The 18,696-nt window shown below is 34.6% G+C and overlaps 3 protein-coding genes across 5 annotated transcripts; 1 reads left to right on the top strand and 2 right to left on the bottom strand.

The window, feature by feature from the left end:
* Window positions 1-1,058: 1,058 nt before the first annotated feature.
* Window positions 1,059-5,280, bottom strand: LOC7491918 (eukaryotic translation initiation factor 2 subunit gamma). Its single transcript, XM_002303439.4, has 8 exons — window positions 4,963-5,280; window positions 4,818-4,879; window positions 4,042-4,154; window positions 3,861-3,960; window positions 3,234-3,461; window positions 2,833-3,051; window positions 2,148-2,408; window positions 1,059-1,657 (listed from the first exon to the last, which is right to left on the bottom strand). The coding sequence occupies exons 1-8, from the start codon at window positions 5,066-5,068 to the stop codon at window positions 1,355-1,357; spliced, it is 1,392 nt and encodes a 463-aa protein (XP_002303475.1). The 5' UTR covers window positions 5,069-5,280; the 3' UTR covers window positions 1,059-1,354.
* A 2,993-nt stretch (window positions 5,281-8,273) lies between these two features.
* LOC7465481 (uncharacterized) lies at window positions 8,274-12,484 on the top strand. Of its 3 annotated transcripts, XR_008058688.1 has the most exons (4): window positions 8,274-8,395; window positions 8,471-8,735; window positions 11,549-11,729; window positions 12,023-12,484. XR_008058688.1 is itself a non-coding variant. In XM_052451040.1 (2 exons), exons 1-2 carry the CDS (start codon window positions 11,519-11,521, stop codon window positions 12,358-12,360), a joined length of 549 nt encoding a protein of 182 aa, XP_052307000.1. In that variant the 5' UTR covers window positions 11,428-11,518; the 3' UTR covers window positions 12,361-12,484. The 3 variants fall into 3 exon arrangements, 1 of the variants encoding a protein (XP_052307000.1); XR_008058689.1 differs by lacking the exons at window positions 8,274-8,395; window positions 8,471-8,735 and adding an exon at window positions 11,158-11,421; XM_052451040.1 differs by lacking the exons at window positions 8,274-8,395; window positions 8,471-8,735 and having other exon boundaries at window positions 11,428-11,729.
* A 439-nt stretch (window positions 12,485-12,923) lies between these two features.
* On the bottom strand, window positions 12,924-18,208 carry LOC7465480 (uncharacterized). The gene is made up of 16 exons (XM_002303438.4): window positions 17,878-18,208; window positions 17,733-17,783; window positions 17,460-17,635; window positions 17,036-17,113; window positions 16,821-16,932; window positions 16,172-16,256; window positions 16,026-16,077; window positions 15,886-15,947; window positions 15,683-15,798; window positions 15,483-15,595; window positions 14,177-14,245; window positions 13,920-13,977; window positions 13,649-13,722; window positions 13,496-13,544; window positions 13,223-13,302; window positions 12,924-13,147 (listed from the first exon to the last, which is right to left on the bottom strand). The coding sequence occupies exons 1-16, from the start codon at window positions 17,990-17,992 to the stop codon at window positions 13,085-13,087; spliced, it is 1,353 nt and encodes a 450-aa protein (XP_002303474.4). The 5' UTR covers window positions 17,993-18,208; the 3' UTR covers window positions 12,924-13,084.
* Between the last annotated feature and the right edge of the window lie 488 nt (window positions 18,209-18,696).

The raw sequence follows: 18,696 nt of genomic DNA, 5'->3' as shown, positions 1-18,696 counted from the left end.
AAAATGTATTAAAATAAAAAAAAATATTTTTTATAAATTATTTTTCACATCAGCACATCAAAAAGATATGAAAACACCAAAAATTTATTAATTTGAAGCAAAGAAAAAAATAAAAAATTATTTTTTAAAAAACACTTTTAAAATGCAAAAACAAACAGAATCTAACTAATTATTATCGTATGTTGGATCTTTGACTTGATGGCTAGAATTATGACTTAACTAGCCTTGTAGCACACTCTTCACAGTGAATAGACTATTTTGTTTTTCAAAAAATAATATTTAGATGTTAAAGTAGTATAAAATAAAAATTAGAGTTGAGTCAACTCAAGATATTATAGCAAACTCATGATTTAAATTATAAAATTAAAATAATCTTATAAAAAAAATAAAAACAATTATAAATTTTTTTATATAAAAAATATGTTAACCTTTCAAATCCGTAATCCTTATTAATAAACCAGCAACACTCAATCTAGAAAAACTATGAAGTCTAATTTTTAATCAATCAAATATTAAAAAATAAAACTAAAAAAAATCAATTATACAAAAGGATTAAAAAATAATAATTAAATAAATTAAAATACAAAATAAATTTTATATTTGATTTAAAATTTTCAACTCGAAAATTTTGCAAATTTATAATATATTATTTCAATTCTTATCTTTATTTTTTTAATTATTATTTTTTATTTTTGATATTTTTGTATATTTTTTTTCCAATTCAATGTTTGATTGATTAGTTAAAAATTAAAATTCATTTTTTTATATATATATCATGTTTTCGATCTATCTTTCTTAGATTTAGTTTTTTTAAGAAAAAACTTTTTTTGATTAAATAAAATTAATTACTTAATATATAAATCATATACTCACTTTATAATATTTTATTTATTAAAATTGAGCTATTTTTATTGAAATTTATAATTTATAGGATTACAATAGTCATCACAATCATGAATTTCATGGGTTATCCATAATTGATACATGTGAATCCTGGGTGTCATTGTTATAATATTTCTTTTAATAAAATGTCATTTTTAGAAGTTGTTCAGTACGCATCAAAAAAATTTCTTCCTAGCGTCTTTACTTTTAAGGTTAGAAAAAAATTATCCTGCCCACGGTGGTGGAGCACGGATCACTAGTATGATCCAAAATGACTCGCGGTTAAAAATTGGAATATTAAAGAAAAAAACAAAACACAGACAATGAGATGAGCCATTCATCGCAGCATGTTTTCTTCGCCACCGGAAAAAAATTGATCCAAGCAATTGCCTCCCTTCCCACATATTAGATAATCCTGTCTTATCCTGGTTTTACTGCTTTTCTCTAGCTGGTCTACCTGTTCAAAAAACACTCAGAGAGGGCAGGGTGGAACTTCAATGGTGGTTCCAGCTTGAATCATACCCCACCCAATGAGCCGCCAGTGCTTCTCCACTCGGCGGCTCAATGCAATCTTCTCACCCTTGCTGGTGCAGACTGGGGAAGTCAGTTGTAGCTTTGCCAAATCATTCTTCACAGCAATAACTCGAGCCCCAGATGACATTGACCCGATGTTCAGCATAAGAATCTCTCCCTTCGTCAGTTTTGATACCTTTCCCTGCTTCTCCGAACCCTTTGTCCTGACACCAATAAGCCGTCTCAAAAGGAAGAAATTCACCTACACATAAAGAAAAGAGAAGGGCACAACATTAGCATCAGAGGTGGGCCTGTCATCACAATAAGAAGCACCCATATCTTAAATGAATCATTTCTGCAACACGCGAGGGGGGGGGGGGGGGAATACTACCTAATATAATAAAATCAGACCTAAAGGGGCAAAGACACTTGCTGAAACCAATGAAAAAAAATAGCAACTTTCACTGGCATGTTTACTGCAATATTGTTTTTAAGCAACACATATAGTAAGCACCATCACATGCATATTAGAAAGCAAACGGGATGTCTAATATTTCCTGCCTATGCCAAAAATAGAACTCCACCTAGCTACCGAATTCAACCCAACAGGGTAGGATTTCATACATATTGCGTAAAAAGTACATGCCTATAGATAACTATACATGACTTGGACTTGAAAAGAAATATGATTGATTAAAAGGTATCAATAAAAATATCAAACTAAAAAACATTATTGAGATTCAGTTCTTTACCTCAAGTTCACCAAAAATTTCAGGAAGAGATCCAACATCACCAAGAACCTGACCCACCAACCTATCTGCACGTGTCAGAGTGGGGTCCATGGTTGTGCCAACACCAATGAGACCTCCGGGCACAGCAAATTGTAGCTCATTCTGCTCAGCATACAATGATACTATTCTAGTATATATTGGGGTGCATTTCATGTTCCCAGCATCATCTTTAACAATGATCCCGGGACGGATCTCAATAAATTGATTGACCTTCAAGACACCCTGCATGGACATGATAAACAAAAATAACAATACTCTTAAACCAAAGATTCTCAGAAAGACTAAATACATAAATTTATCTCTCTCAGGACCATAGCATCTTCATGGAAACAGCAAGCTTCAATAACCTAAATCAAGGGCTCATGAGTCCCAATGCCTAAAGTCAGTTCTCATTGTCAGTCCACAAGACCTCAAACAAGTAAAACTCAGACTCCGAGCAGACACAATTATGCTAAAAACAAGCATGTCTCCATTTCCACAGGCTGAAGGCATTGGCCTAATGTAGAACGCAGGACAGCATTGAATAGAATAAGAACAAATGCATGGGCAATCCAGCACAAAGTAACCAAGATCTTGCACCAAGTATACACACCATGTCAGTAAAAACTGCATAACAATACTAACCAACCACACGTTAAAAACATACCCTGAAGATGCTTCCTCCAGCCACGCCCCCTCTTATCTCATCAACCTCATATCCAGGCTTGTTTACATCAAAAGATCGAATCACAATCATGTTAGGTGGTGAGGTAAAGTTCCTCTCTGGAATCGGGATCTTTTTTATGATGTACTCACACACAACATCTATGTTATACTTTAGCTGAGCAGAAATTGGCACTACTGGTGCACCATCAGCAACAGTTCCCTGAAAAAAAAAAAACATTAACAAGAAATCAGCAGGGCATGAGTCTCTCTCTTTTTTTTTGGGGGGGGGGTCTTTCTTTTTTTTTGGGGCGGGGGGGGGGGGAAGAAAATCAGGAAAAAACACAAACAATGCATATAAACTTAACCAATGAGATGTGTAAAAATAGCATAGTGGTAGCAAACCTGAATAAATTTCTGAATAGCTTCATGCTGGTTTATGGCCGCATTTTCCTGAATAAGATCCACTTTATTTTGAAGAATTATAATATGTTGGAGACGCATGATTTCAACAGCAGCAAGGTGTTCAGAAGTCTGTGGTTGGGGACAGCTCTCATTCGCAGCAATGAGAAGTAAAGCTCCATCCATAATTGCTGCTCCATTAAGCATAGTAGCCATGAGAATGTCATGACCCTACAGGAGAGTAGAAAACAAGTAACATGGACGAGTCTAGTCACATAAAAGCATATAAGTACACTAAGCATTGCAGCTAAAAGGTTTTATTTAGCAATGCCAATTAAATAAGAGACCATGTGATTAGCCAACTTTTTCTTGCTATTATCTAAGTAGTAGCATGGGAAAAGGAAACAATCTACCAACACCACGTCTAATTTATATTTGGAGGAAGAGACTTTTGGGTCCGAAACTTCATGTGTTACAGTCAAAATATGAAAAGCATATACAGTGCATTAACCATGATTAAATAAAGCAGCTGGTTCGACCACTTACCAGGCAGCCTTAATATCCAACAATCAAAATATGAAAAGTTACACTCTGAAAAAAATAATTAAATAGAGCACCGGGACACCTTACCGGGCAATCAACAAAAGAGACATGTCTCAGCAAATTCATCCTGCAGTGTTTGGGATCTACATCACACACAGGATTATCTTCCTTTCCACTTCCATATGCCCTACAAGAACATTTCTCACATTAAGAGCGAAATGCCAGCACTTAACCTAAATAGTAATACTCCACCAATGCATTTTCTCACTTGTAGCACTTTGGCCGAGGACACCGCTCATCTTCGCACTTGTATATCTTCGCGTTTGCATATCCGAGCTTTATTGTAATATTACGCTCCAACTCATTTTTAAAACGAACTGTCTGCACATGAATAGCAAACCGCCAAATTAGCACCCCTCAAACTCATGCACAATATGACTGATTCTTATGTATGAATAGGTAGAGGATATAAGCTTCCATAATCATAACCATGGAATAAAATTTGAAAAAACATGTGCAAATACCAGAACTCCTCCACAGAACCATGAAAAAAAAAAACTACTTTATCCATATGTGATAATATAAAATATTGAGGGAGGATTTCTTGCCATGACAAAGCTAAATCCCCCTTCATCCGAAATAGGACCAATCCTAAAAGCACACGATTCAGCAATAGTTCATCCCTTAGTAGTCAGTAGTATAATTATTATGTTATATTCCAAGTGGCAAGGTCATTTTGCATTATATATCAAATGAACTGAGTCCAAATCATATTTACACTACAAATGAAGGGGATTGGATAAGGAGAGGAAAGACCACTCTTATCAACCTCAGGCTTGGAAGGCCTCCCATTACATAAGGAAAAAGAAGAAAGGAAAAGAAATTCAGATGTTTTCCACTAGGTTTTAAATGGAATTCACCGGCTCCAATACCTATCCCTATAGCAATTACTGTCACATAACATAACCACAGTAAACTCCCGACAGAAAATAGATTAAAGATTCAAGCACCATGACACAGAGATAGCAAAACCAGCTAAATCACCTGAACACCAGAAATTGCTTTCACAACAGTAGACTTCCCATGCGCCACATGACCAATAGTACCTAGAAGAAGAAGAATTATCAGTTTCGACTACAGCAATCAACAAATGAGCTTGTAATGCCTACTCACAAATTCAAAGAATTACCTATATTAATAGTGGCCTGACGCGATATAACTTCAGGAGAGAGTGGATGCAACTTCGTCACATCCAATTTACTCAAGTCTTGTTCCATCAAGCCTTTCCGCGCCATCTTGATTCCCCCCTGCTTCAACTGATTCCTTCTCAAACGAATCGCAAAACCTCTTTTCTGCGACTCTGTTTGCTGTAGAGATGGAACACGCGGCGATGTGGGTAGCTAGGGTTTCAGTGGGCGCAGAGACGATGTTCTTTTTTTCCTTTTTCTTTTTAATTTCGGGTTTGAGTAGGTGGGTTTGCTGTTATTTTGAATTGGATGTAAGGGTAATTTTGACGCTCCGGTGGTATAATGGATCGGTGTGCGACCATGGCTGGGTCATGGATACTGAATAAAAGACTTTACAAATATGGCGCCGGTTATTATTTTTAAAAGTATTTTTTATTTAAAAATATATTAAAATAATATTTTTTATTTTTAAAAAATCTTTTTAGTATTATTAATTTAAAATAATTTAAAAATATCAAAATAATATTAATTTAAAATAAATAAAAAATAAAAATAAATCATACTTTTTAAAAATATAAAAATAAACAGGCTTCTGGTTTTTAACTAGAAGTGACTTGTAATATCCTATGTTACAACCTAAAGTTAGGGCAATGTAAGCATTGTAAAAAAAAAAAAACCTAGGTGTTGATTAAAACCAATTCAATAAGCCCATATAATTTTAATAATATAATAAAAAAAATAAACAAATAGCAAGTAAAAAAGTTAAAAAAAATCTAACAGCATGTAAAATCTATAATTTAATTATGACACTAAGGTAACTCTATTGGAAGAAAATTAAAAGTTTAATTATCAAATAATTCAATGTTAAAGGGTGAAACTTAAAAATTAAAAGAGAAAAAAAACAGATCCAGGTCTAGTAGTGTCAACCTGTTAACCCTGTGACTATGAGTATAAGATTGGGATAATCCAATAGAAAGAAAAGCAAAATAAAACATGAAGATCAACTCATATTAAATCAAACATTGAATGATAAGATTGAGAAATGATCAATAAAAAACCTAAAAACAATTGAGGTCAATCCATGTTAATATTTGAAACCCCATTAAAGGTAAACCAAAAAAAATAACGAAGTAAAATTCTCAATCATAAAACACTGAGAGATGAGATTTAGAAGAAAAAAAAAGACAATAAAAAAAGGAACCAAACAAAACAAAGAGGAATAAAAAAATGGATAAAAGTTGACACAAAAATAAATCAAAATAAAATTGTGAATATGGATGATAATGAGTACTTGTATGTCAAATTTTTTTGTATTCATTACCCATTAGGTAGGAAATATAGATATTCATAAACTATAAATTGAATTTCGAGTACCACGTGGATATCAATCATATGACTATTATTTATTATTCAATAATATAGATTAATATATGTGCATGTGTATATGTATATGTATATATTTGAATTGTGTGTATTAAATTATTAAATTATAATTTTATGTTAATGTTAAGTATGGATATATTATATTGCATTAAAAAAATGTTCAACAAATATATCTATATAATACAAATATACACTTCATGCTAAGTTTAGGCGGGTTTCAAGTTGGTTTTGACAATATTCATACTCTATACATTACTTGCTTGGCAAGGTAACCATAAAAAAATATTGACTTGTTCGGGTTGGTATCCATTAAGTTTGGATTAAATTGGCATCCCTAACATCAAGGGATGAAATTATTTATCTCCATGAGTATCTATTATCTAAAAACTATCCAGTATTAAATAAAAGATAAAATAACAAATATATAAATTTGAAAAGTGTGTGTATCGAATTATCAAACTATAAAATAATAAATATTATACATATATATATGTGTTTTATGTCAATAATCAAAGTGTTATACATGTTTTGTGTCAATAATCAAAATGTTGTACAAATATATTCGTATAATATAAATATATATTTTGGCTTAGGTTTGAGCAGGTTCTGGGTATGTTTTGATAATAATCACACCCTATTCATTATTCGGTGGGTAATGTAACTATTCAAAAAACACCAACCTATTCAGGGCAGGTCGAGGCGATATCTATTGGATTCAAAGTAAATTGCAATCCCTAATGTTAATGAATGAAATTGTAAAAATAATAGAATTAGAAAAAGACTAAAAATGAAATAAATAATATTAAAAGAATGAAGACTAAATATGAATAAAAACTAAATGAAATTAAATGACGAGAAATGAAATTAAAAAAAAAAACTAACTTGCAAAAGATAAACAAACCAGAATAGATAAAAATCACAAGAATAATGATCAAATTTGAAATGAAAACTAAATGAAATCAAATGATAGAGATAAAATTAGAAAACATAAACTACAAAAGAAAAAAAAAACAAAATAGTTGCAATTAAAAGAATAAGAACCACATCGTATAAACAAAACAAAATTAAAGAAGCTCGTGTACTTTGCCCAAGAGAGGAGAGATAAAAGAGGGGGAGGAAAAAGTCCACTGGAGCCACATTGACTGTCCTCCACTATCACGCGCGCCACCATTGAAAAACTCTCGATGCGCTGCTTTAAACATTGTCACGGAAGGTGGTGTTTAATGATGAGAGAAGCATGCATACGCTATCTAAATAATGTTTTTGAAAATATTTAAATTTTTTTTCTTTAAATTAGTTTTTTTTGTGTTTTTAGATTATTTTGATGTGTCGATATCAAAAATAAATTTTAAAAAGTAAAATTAATTGATGTATTTTTAAATAAAAAATACTTATAAAAGACAACAGTATAATATTTATAATCATCAATCCAAACAACTATTGATCGTGTCAGGTACTTGGGCTATTTGTAAAATGAGTGAGATCTTCCATCTCTGGGTTGTTTCACTGTTCGTAAACTTCTTTTTTTGTTTTTGATCTCCAGGGCCATGCCATTGAGGTCTTTGAATAGAATAACCAACGTAGGCAAATATCTCACTTGCGTTGACTACTTTGATCAGTATGACACCCGAAGGAGTTTTCACGATAGCTCCTCTTTTGTTTTTTTAATGCGTTGTGTGCTGTTTTTATTTGAAACTACTTCGTATATAAAATAATTTTTTTTCTAAAATTAGTGCCTAAACACAACCAAAACTGAAGCAGCTCCTCTTATTAACAGTAAATCTCAATTTCCACCCCCTAAAAAATGTCGTAGCCTAACCAGGTGATTTCTATCTTCCTTCAAGTTTGTTGTCATAGCTACAAGAAACCAAAAGACACAAAAAATGTGTGACCTTTGATTCCTCATTTTCTTTTTCTCTTTTGTATTCTGTCTTTTCAGTTGTTGGTTGTTGGCTGACTTGTAAAGTTCATCACCGAAAGAGAGATACAGAGAAAAGGGAAGAATCAACCATGCCTCCAAACGCACCAAAACCAACAGGACGCCACAGAAAGGTCTTATTTTTTTTCCTCTCACTCTCTTTCTCATATTAGACCCCTTTGTCATTTTTCTTTTCCTTCTTTTTTCAGAGGCTAACAAGGATGGATGTTGCCGTAGATGCAATGAGGAGCTATGGTTTCTATGATGGGTTGATTGTCGACTGTTAAAGGGCTCTTGGAAGTGGGTTTTGTTTTGCTTTTAATGTTTTCAATGTGTTAGGCATTTAGGGGTTTTACAGGAAATTTATCGATTCAGGTATATGGTGAGGAAGGTTGGCCTTTTATTAAAGAAAGCTCATATAAGGTCTTGCTCGAGGCTATTCTCGAGGATCTTGAAAAAAAGGAGCAGGAAAAGGTAAATATTTTTTAATTCATGTAGTTATTTTGTTTGCTTTATATATCTTGTTTGTATTTTTGTCTACAAACTGTATATTTTATATCAATTTCATTGGTGTTGTGCACCAATGTCGGAAAAAGAAGACTGAAAGTGGTTTTCAATCTGACTAGGACCCCACTTGAATTCCGACAGAGCTAAGTAGTGGCTTTCATTAATCAATTGTTTAGTCATAGAAAATAAAACATTGCAACTCACCTCTCTTTGTTCACTTTTGGTTTAATGAGAGGCTTAACAAAAATCAACTGAACTAGTTGGACCGGTCACATATAGCTTAATTAAGAGAAACTCTTCAATTCGTAGTAAAATCGAAAAAGATATGCAGGGATTGATTTCTTGTTTTCTTGTTACTCAATTTTATTGACAACTAAAGAAGGAACCAAGTTGAATTGCCTATGACAATGTTTGTGAATGTAGTTTTTCATGTGATCTCAGGCTTGAGCAAGAACAACTATACCAAAATGCATTGGGGCCCCTCTGTTTGTTTGGAATTATTAATTTTCTTCTTCTTCCGACAACTCTCCTTTGTTAGTAATTATTTATTTGAAGATCCTTAACAATTGGGCTTACTAAGTCTCATGACGAAACTGTGTTCTGTGATTATACTTATGCAAGTTGGCGCAACTAAAGGACTTGGCAATAGAGATCCTTATAGCCCCATGTCTGGTTATGGTTTTAAAGTCTCACTAGGATTTCACTCCATTAGTTTGGTGAATGTGGAGTTTACCAAGAAAGTTTTCTAAAGCATGGTTGGTGGGGGTTCTAGAACAAAGCTAGATCCAATTTAGAATTTAAGCAAAAAGGTTCAATAAAATCATTAGAATAAGTTTTTCTTAAAACACAACCCTAGAGTTGAGAACAAGGCAACGAATGCTTTGAATCACCAAGTTATGTTGTTATCTATGATAAATGCTCAAGTAATTGGATTGGGTTTGAGAGACACAAAGAGGAATATGAATCATGTTTGAAGTTTGGAGAGGTATGCATAATCCTAATAAATGGGCATTACATTGTCATAAATGGCTTTTACCTCCAAGATAGGTATTTGGGTGAGTATTAGTTGGGGGTTGAAAAATATGTTGATAATTGCACATCAGCTTTTTTGGCTAAAAAAGACTAAGATAGGTCGAATATATTTGGGATAACAAGCTTTGTATCCCATAAATATCAATGCGTGATTTCTTGATTTGGGAGACTCATGCGGGAGATCTTTTAGGATGCTTTAGAAGAAATTGGACTATAGAAATGATGGGACGTCAATTTGTCTAGTCTAGTTAAAAGAGGGGCATTGCCAAGTTAGTTGGTTAATGTTGAACATGTCAGTTAGCCAAACATGTATCTTAAAGAAGCATGATTTTATATTTGTTGTTGTTGATTGTTTTTCCAAAATGACCCACTTCATTTCTTGTACCAAGATCGCATATGCCTCTAGAGTTGCAAAACCTTTATTTGATTGAATCGTCAAGTTGTATGGTCTCCTAAAACCATAATTTATGAATTATTTTTGAAAGATCTTTTGACATATAGTTAGTACAAAGTTGAAATTCTCCAATGTCTACCACCTCTAAACAAATGGCCCAACTAAGATGGTCAAACAAGCTTGGACAACCTTTTGAGATGTTTGGTAAGTGATCATAATAGAAGTTGGGATTTGATTCTCCCTTTGCCTACGGTGAATAAATCTATATGCATGAGTCCATTTGAAGTTGTCAATGGTTACAAACTTAGAAAGCTTGTAGACCTTCTTCTCGTGTCTCTTAATGCTAGGGTGTCTAAGTCAGTTGAGTCTTTTACACATAGAGTTTATGATTTGCATGTTAAAATCGTAAAATAAACGAATTCAAGCTAGTAGTGCACAATACAAACTTCATTTTGATTTACATAAGCATCACAATGCATTTAATGTTGGAGTTATGTCATGACATGAATTAAACGCAAATGGTATTCTCTTGGAGCCAATCAAAAATTACAGGTGTGTAATATTGAATCGTTCAAAGTGTTATAAAGGGTTGGGTCAGATACTCATGTCATTGACCTACAAACTCATCATAGATAATCCTTTTGAGATCTTTTCATCCAATTCTATTCTTGAGACCTTTATTGTATTATCCTTTTCATCAGCACAAAAGAAATATGTTGGTGTTATTTTGGATGAACAAATTGTTTTTACTAGGGATTATGAGAGTTAGCGATTCTTAGTTTGTTGGGCAGGGTGACCTAATTCGAACGATACTTGAATCATTAAAGATACATTGCAGCAGATTAATTTGATATATAACAGTACTATCAGAACCACAAAGAGCTACACTTGACAAGGTCGAGTTTTTCAAATTCCAGAAAAGTTGTAGGGACACCATACTCGCAAAACAGATCAAACAAATGTATGGTCAAAGACAAGAGAGGATAGTTCAACTCATCACTCTTTGATAGGAAGATCGCGCGCATTCCAGTTCATGTTATTGGGCTTTTATTTAGTTTTATTATTGGAATTAGTTTTATCTTATTTTGGACTGATCTTGTTTTTAGTGAACCGTTATCCCAATTATTAATCATGTTTTGATTAGGGTTTGCATAAGTGTATTTTTCTGCAGGATTGGCACTTTTTGATGATTGATTAAAGAAATTGCAGACATACCTGTCTCCTCTTGTGTCTTCGGCTTCTTCTTTTCTTATCCTCTTCAATTCATTTGTCCTGCATCACAATTTGAAAGAATTATATTCGTGGATTGACTACTTTTCTGCTCATGATTCTTTTCTTTCCATCTATTTTGAAGAGTAATACGCTGCAAGAGAATGAGAGGTGTGGAAATAATATCGAGATATCAGCTGGCAGTACATCAAATGGTGCTTCCGTATCGACTGGCCACAGCACAGAAGCTGTGGCCCCTGCATCTCAGACTAACAGAGTTCTACTCAACACATCACAGGCTGCAAATCCGGACTTAGCATTACTTGGTAAAGCATCTCATAATCAGTTTTCCATTCTGTTCTCGAAGTACTGCCATAAAACAAAAGAAAAGTAACCTTTAGATATTCAAATTCAAGAATAGCCAACTTTTGAAGTTTTCTTCTCCAGATTTCTTTTACTCAACATGACAGCATTGAATAAACTTTCCTTATAATCAGTGAACTTAGAAAGAAGCCTTTTCTTTTCTTTTATTTTATTTTTTGTACAATTAAATGGAATTGCCTCCAAACATATCTGTGGACTGTGGAGTTATTCTCATTACATCACTGTTGTTTTCTAGATGGTAGTACCCCTGCATCTAAAGTAGGAAGCAGCTGGAAAGATATAAATCTGTATGAGAATTGCATTGAAAAACAAATTAACAGTGACAATGGAGCAGCTGTTATGAATTTTGGCGGTGTTCAACTACCTGGCAACACTAGCTCCCCTGTGCCCCCCTGCAGGCGCAGACCCTGCTATGGATGGATTAGTAGTGATGAAGATGATGATGATGCGGACCTGGATCTCATTGAACTTACACCGGCGCCATTACCAGCAGTGGTAGCAAAGTTGCTTTCTGGGATTGATATGCCGAGGACACGCAAGGGAAGGTGGGATGCAACACCTGAGGATATGTAGGCGTTCACCTTTTGTATCTCTTATGTAAATCCACAGGCTTCTGACTCTTTTCTTTCAACTACGGAAGTGCAAACTTTTGGACAATTTAGGACGTTATTATTGATTTATTAAGGATTGATGTGTAGTAATTGACCCTAATTTCTTGCACTAAAAGAATTACATGTTTTATTACTATCTTTCCCCGGCAGAAAAAAAAAAATCAGAGCAGCGGGAATTCCAACAGGCAAGTGTCCTGATTGGTAGCTCCAGAGGGTTTAAAATCAGGGCCCTTTACCCTGTGAATTGAATTGCATAGATTCTTATGCATTAAACTTTTTGTGGGTATTTATGTTGTTAAGGAAGTTGTAAAGTTACTAAATACAATCCATAGCTCAGCCCCATACTCCTAACCGGCCCATTACCAATATCTATCCAGTCCAACCCGAGACGTGGCCTGAATTACCGAAACAATTGGATGGTTCATTTTCCTCCAAGCTCAAAGTTACTTGAACGGTCGTTCCAGTGACCATCGAGGGAAAAGAGCATTCCAGAGGGTCTATTCCTTGGAAAAGAGAACTTGGACATTTACAAAAGGTAGTGAAGTTTCTTTGATAAAATGCAGATCAGGAAGATTATTCTAACTTGATAATGACATTACAAGGAACATGATAACATTGATTACCCAATAGCTTACACGGTATCACACCATTACGAAAGGAGAAGACTGATGAATGACTGGAAAGTACTACCAGCTCAGGGGACTTTTTGATTGCTGCAGTTTTGCTTTGTAGGAGCTCTCCATCTCCTCCTGCAATATCATGATTCTGCTTAAGCAGGGATTTTCATAAGCCATAGATACATGACCAATTGGGCTTAGACATACCTTGCAGGATTTTAGAAGAGGTTGCAGAAATGATGATCTGAAAAAACTGATGGACTGTCCAAGTGAGGTTCTATCCCATTCTGCCATAAGAAATTACATTTTTTTAAGCGATTACCGATGCTATGAAGAGGTTCTGAAGGAGCATCCAAACGGTAATGCACATACAACAGACATGACTCAACAGCAGTATATCCTAAAGAAAAAGTTGAGCTAATCTCACATCTTTGAAACACCAAAGAATGCTTAAATGCGTAAAGGGTTACATTCATTTACCATTTTCATCTTCTGCTCTCGTTCCTCCTATGTTAAGTTCTTCAAATAGCTGCAAATCAGTGCAATTATTTAAGAACTCACGAAAAGGAGACATTATTTCACTGTATCAAAGAACCTCCCAAAGCCTATGCATAGAACTGGTACATCATTTACCTGGGAAAGAGTTGGCACCGTAGTTGGATCAAATTCATCACAGTGGTTAGGATCAATAGGCACACAAACACGTCCTGGAGCAAAGAAAACAAAGTATTGTAACAAAACTAGACCCCGACTAGCAGAAAATTCAAAAAAGATGGCTGTGAACGCTTCTATGAAGTTACAAGAGGTGATTTTATCTTCCATGTCTTAGGACCATTTGATAATTTTAGTTCAAATTTTCACACCCATCATTGATCAGGAACCAACAAAATTTCCAGGTTCCCACCTGTTTTTGGATGTACGCAGAAAGGTGCCTTCAGCAAATGGTTCATGTGTCTTGAGACCTAACAGGCACACAGAGCAGTCCAATGTGAAGATACAAATGTATAATCATGTAAAAGTTACATACTTGATAAAAGTTTATAATCCACTATCTCCATAACTGGGTGACCCCAACATGGTTGCACTCTTGGAGAACGTAAAACTTGTTTTAAAGGGGATAGAATGAAAAAATTGGCAAACAAGGATGGATATTGCCCATACCTCCATATCAAGTCTCGGATAGGTAAAGGAAAACACAATCTCTTCAACACACCTACGCAGCCCTTGTGCCTGAAACAAGGAATGGAGTAAAATGAACATAAAGAGAACATGCTGTTTACAAGAGCAAAAGGCTGTTTCATGCATGGCCGACAAGAGTTCTTGCCCTGGAGTCAACAAAAATTATTAAATGCTTGAACTCTCAAATGTCAAAAAGCAGGGTAAAAACAAAATAAAAATGGGAAGGTATTTATTACAAGAGCTGAAATGATTGAAAAGCAAAGGTTTCAGCATTCAAGAGATCCATGCTTTCCATATGCAAATGTGAGGAAACTTAAAGGCTAAGATTATGATAGAAGAAATGAGAACAAGGTCTTGGGTTTGATCAGAAACTTTTTTTCCAAGCCATTCAGCTTCCAAAACAGTAGTGTTCGTAGTAATATTTGCACCTCTTAAAAATCTGACTGCAGTCAATTGTCTTCAACAGCAGTTTGATTTCTCCTCTATCTGTCTTCAGCCAATAACAATCTCCATCATGCACAGACAATATCCTTCAATCAATTTCCAATATGTTTCACAAAATCAGACAAACACACTTGAAGCGTTCCAGTAAGGAGTTTGTTTCTTTCCTTTTGTTCCTAAGAATCCATCATTGATCCTTTTCCTCAACTATTTTCACCTTGCACATAATTTCTCTTCCTACTTTCAACTCCTAAATACTTCTACTATCACTCAAGCATTGCATCAGGGACCATTGTTTGGTGCAATAAAACAAGTAACTCGCAATTCCAAAGTGGCCGGTTCAAGCATTGAGAGTAGAAACTTCACTCAAGCAGTTTGAGCAGTAGGATAGGAGTGTTTCATGTCTCCCGTCTACGATCCCTGGTCTAAGGGACCAATACTGGGTAAAGACCAAATTGTTGTGAACGGAACAACTAAATCCTTGCAAACAACACTGGACATAATTAACATCATTGATAACCTCCCAATTTTTTTTAGGGTAAACACTTCTCAATGAGAAACTGCAGACCTCAATTACGAAAAAGAAAAATTCTTCAGCACTAATATTCACCAAATGTATTAAAGTCACAACAACCTCTAGTTCAATGCCAAACAATGAGAAAATTATATAAAATGATAAAATAATCAGAACTGACAAGAAATGCAACAATTTTCCAGTGATAAGGTGCTAGACAGTGCTAAGTCAAAGAAAAATATCCATTTAACCTATGACAAATGAGAAACATATGATTATCCATTGTTGATCATGAGGTCATTGATTCTACAAAAAGAACAAATATTCTCTTACCTTGTATTTTCCAGATTGCAGTGTGTTCTTTAGCTGCTCCCATCGAACAACATTAATGTCTTCTTTTGAGCCTTTCTTAGTCTGCCACTTTCCCCGTAGCTCAGAAGTAGCAGCTGCAAAGATGGCATGCATTAAAGTAAAAATGGCAGGATGACATGGAAGTAACTGTATATGGAAGAATAATCATGAAATTTCTATACATTTGTCTGGAATCATCTCCAGAATCTTCTCGTATCTATCCTCGGTTGAAAATATATTCTGAGAGAGAAGCAATTTTGTCTCAAAAAAACGCTCAAGAACTTCAGAATACGACCTCCTGCATCACAAATTGTCTCGGTAGAAGAGTAAAAGATCCAGAAGTATGACAGGAAAAGGAATTAACAACAGTATGATGAGAACTTACACGAGAAAAGGATGAAGGGCAGGACCAGTCAATGAAACCTTTTTGCTGCTATTTTCATTTCCCTGAATGGAGTACAGAATTCCATTAAAATTTTATCTGTATGAAATCAAATCCAATACAAGTATACAGCTTAAATATACCTTGTATACTCGAAAATAATCAGCAACAGCTGCCCTCTGTTCATTTGTCAACCTGCAGGAGTTACGGTAAAACATTTAAAACCTTTGAAACATATCATAGGAAACAAACAAAAAGAGATTAGCTTACAGCTTACAAGATGCTTTACCTTCTTGCTTTCCCATCACAGACCCAGCAATGGACACCACGCCGGCCACTATAAACCCATAGAATGTGGTTAAAGCCAAAGTCATCTGCATGACAAAACATAATTAAGTTCCACAAAAACATAAGCAGCATAATTAAGTTCCACAAAAACATAACTTTAGGCTTTATATTTTGAGTTTCAAGTGTTAGCGAGGCATGGAGCTAGCTCTTCTCCCCTCTTCTGACCTTTATGCCTATAAATTGAACTGTGAGAGGGGGGGGATGAAGGGAAAAGAACCATTACTGGATGAAACCTCACTGCAACTGGAGGTTGAGCAGACAGAAGGAGAATCATGATGCTCATAGTGGCTTTTATTGTGGACAAAAGTGAAACTATCGCATTAGCCATTATTCGATATGGGTTCATGTAAGTTCCAGCACTAGTCAGTATTCCATAGCATGCATAGCAATTAGGTTAATAGAACCAGATTTTGGTAAGAGCTAATACAATGAGATTACAAAGCCCTTTTGACTTGGTTGTTTTTGTTCCCTTTTCGCTTCAGAGGACAGCTTGTTCTTGTAATTCTGTATTCACTTCCTCTCAATAAAGTAATCTTTTATCCAGAACAGAAGAAACAGGAATTTTGAATGAAGGCCATAGGGACTCCTACCTCTAAGTGCAGTATCAATCACTTTAATAGCAACTGTCATTAAAGGCCAGCATTCCAGGCAAACATCAGCTCCAGAGCAGCAATATCTAACATCATCATAGTCTGTTATATCCTGAAGAATTGGACCTTAAGCAAGTCAACTACCCATTTAGTAAAAATAAAATGTTAAACTAGGCTGTGATAATCCAGAATCTTCAGCAGTGCAAATGGCTTACAATGTCAAATATTAGCTCTCTCTCCACTGGAGTAAAAACATTATCACCACTTTGGGCATATGCATTCTTCTTAGCAGGCTGCAAAGTAACAGTCAAACACAAAGCATGTTTGAGAAGGGGCCAGAAAATTGCATAGGCAAAAACATGCATAACAACTAAAATAAACCAAATAACATAATCCCTCCTATGCTTAAGAACACCAGCTTCCACAATCTAGCCCATTATTGCAAAAATGGTTGGTCACTCTGTTAAAAAATCATACTGTAACATTGTATTAACAACACATTAGTGTTCGCTGTAGGTCCAGAAATTGAAACCATGACGAAACTAATTGGCTTTAAATGCCTTTTTAAGCCCGGGAAACACATGACCCAAGTAACCACAGGCGAAAATAAATAAAGAAAAGTACAAAAATTCCACTTACATCTACACTGTAAACAGGACCGATATCGATTTTAAAGGGGCACTTCTCTTTGATTGAATTTTCAAGTTGAACTACATTGTTGAAAGACTGATACCGAAGGTAGATATCATTTTCAAGTGTAAAAGAAAACTCTCTCCGGCTGAAGTAAGACTGGTCACAAGCCGGATGCTTCCCATCTACAAATAAGAAGCATCAATTAGGCATAAAACAATATGCGCACACACCAACAACCCCCCCCCCCAAAAAAAAAAAAAAAAAACAAAAAAAAAGTACCATTTCCGTAGGACATCCATTTGAACATATCAGCATAAGGAAAGAGCTTTGCTGCCATTCATCCAAAAAAAAATGGTAAAATAATTGATAATCATGAGCTATGTAAAAAGAAATTAAAAAGTTATTTAGGGTTTAGTTTGGTTACCATAATAAAGTTTGAGGTAATTAACATTAAATTCGCTAGGGACAGAAACATTTCCCTGCTTCTGTCCATCAATCAACATGTCTTCCCTTCCATTCTCGCTTTCTTCTCTATCCATGCTTGCTTAGTCAGAGAGAGAGAGAGTCTGTTTTCAAATTACAACAGCAGAATCAGCAGGCGAGCCAGATCCTGAAATTAATTACTTCAAAAGCTTTGTATTTGTTGAAATTAGCTAGCTACTTTATCTCTCTCGGTTTCGATCGATTTTTGCTCTCATTGCTTCTCTTCTCTTCTCTTCTCTTCTCTGTTTGTCTTTCTTCAATAGAAGTACATAAACCACAGAATTGGATCAAACGGCGTCGTTTGTACACCAGAAATAAGATTTCCATTATTTGGCGGGAAATTTGGGAACTACTGGGGCTTTTGGGCGGGAATCGACAGGGCGGACAATAAAGGGTCGGGTCTATATATAATTATATATAGTCACACATTAAGATTCGTGTACCCGACCTCCTACGCTAAACATTTTTGTTTAACGGTTAAAAATATGTTCGGGCTATATTTAAAAAAAAAAAAAAAAACATGACTCCAAACATAGACATAGATAGGTAAACAAATTGTTATGATTTCATTAGATAATAAAAAATATATAACAGCAATAAATATACTAATTTAAATAAAAAAATAATCATGGAGCTTAAAAAAGAATATTAAGGCAAAAAAGCTAAAAATATTTAGCCAATCAGATAAAAAAAAACAAATCATTTAATATAACATGTCAAATATGCAATCAATATCATAAGACAAAGATAATTTAATATA

This window comes from Populus trichocarpa, chromosome 3 (assembly GCF_000002775.5).
Source record: "Populus trichocarpa isolate Nisqually-1 chromosome 3, P.trichocarpa_v4.1, whole genome shotgun sequence".
Classification (NCBI taxonomy): Eukaryota; Viridiplantae; Streptophyta; class Magnoliopsida; order Malpighiales; family Salicaceae; genus Populus; species Populus trichocarpa.
The sequence above is the reverse complement of the archived record's forward strand: the minus strand, read 5'-3'. Positions and strand labels throughout refer to the sequence as shown.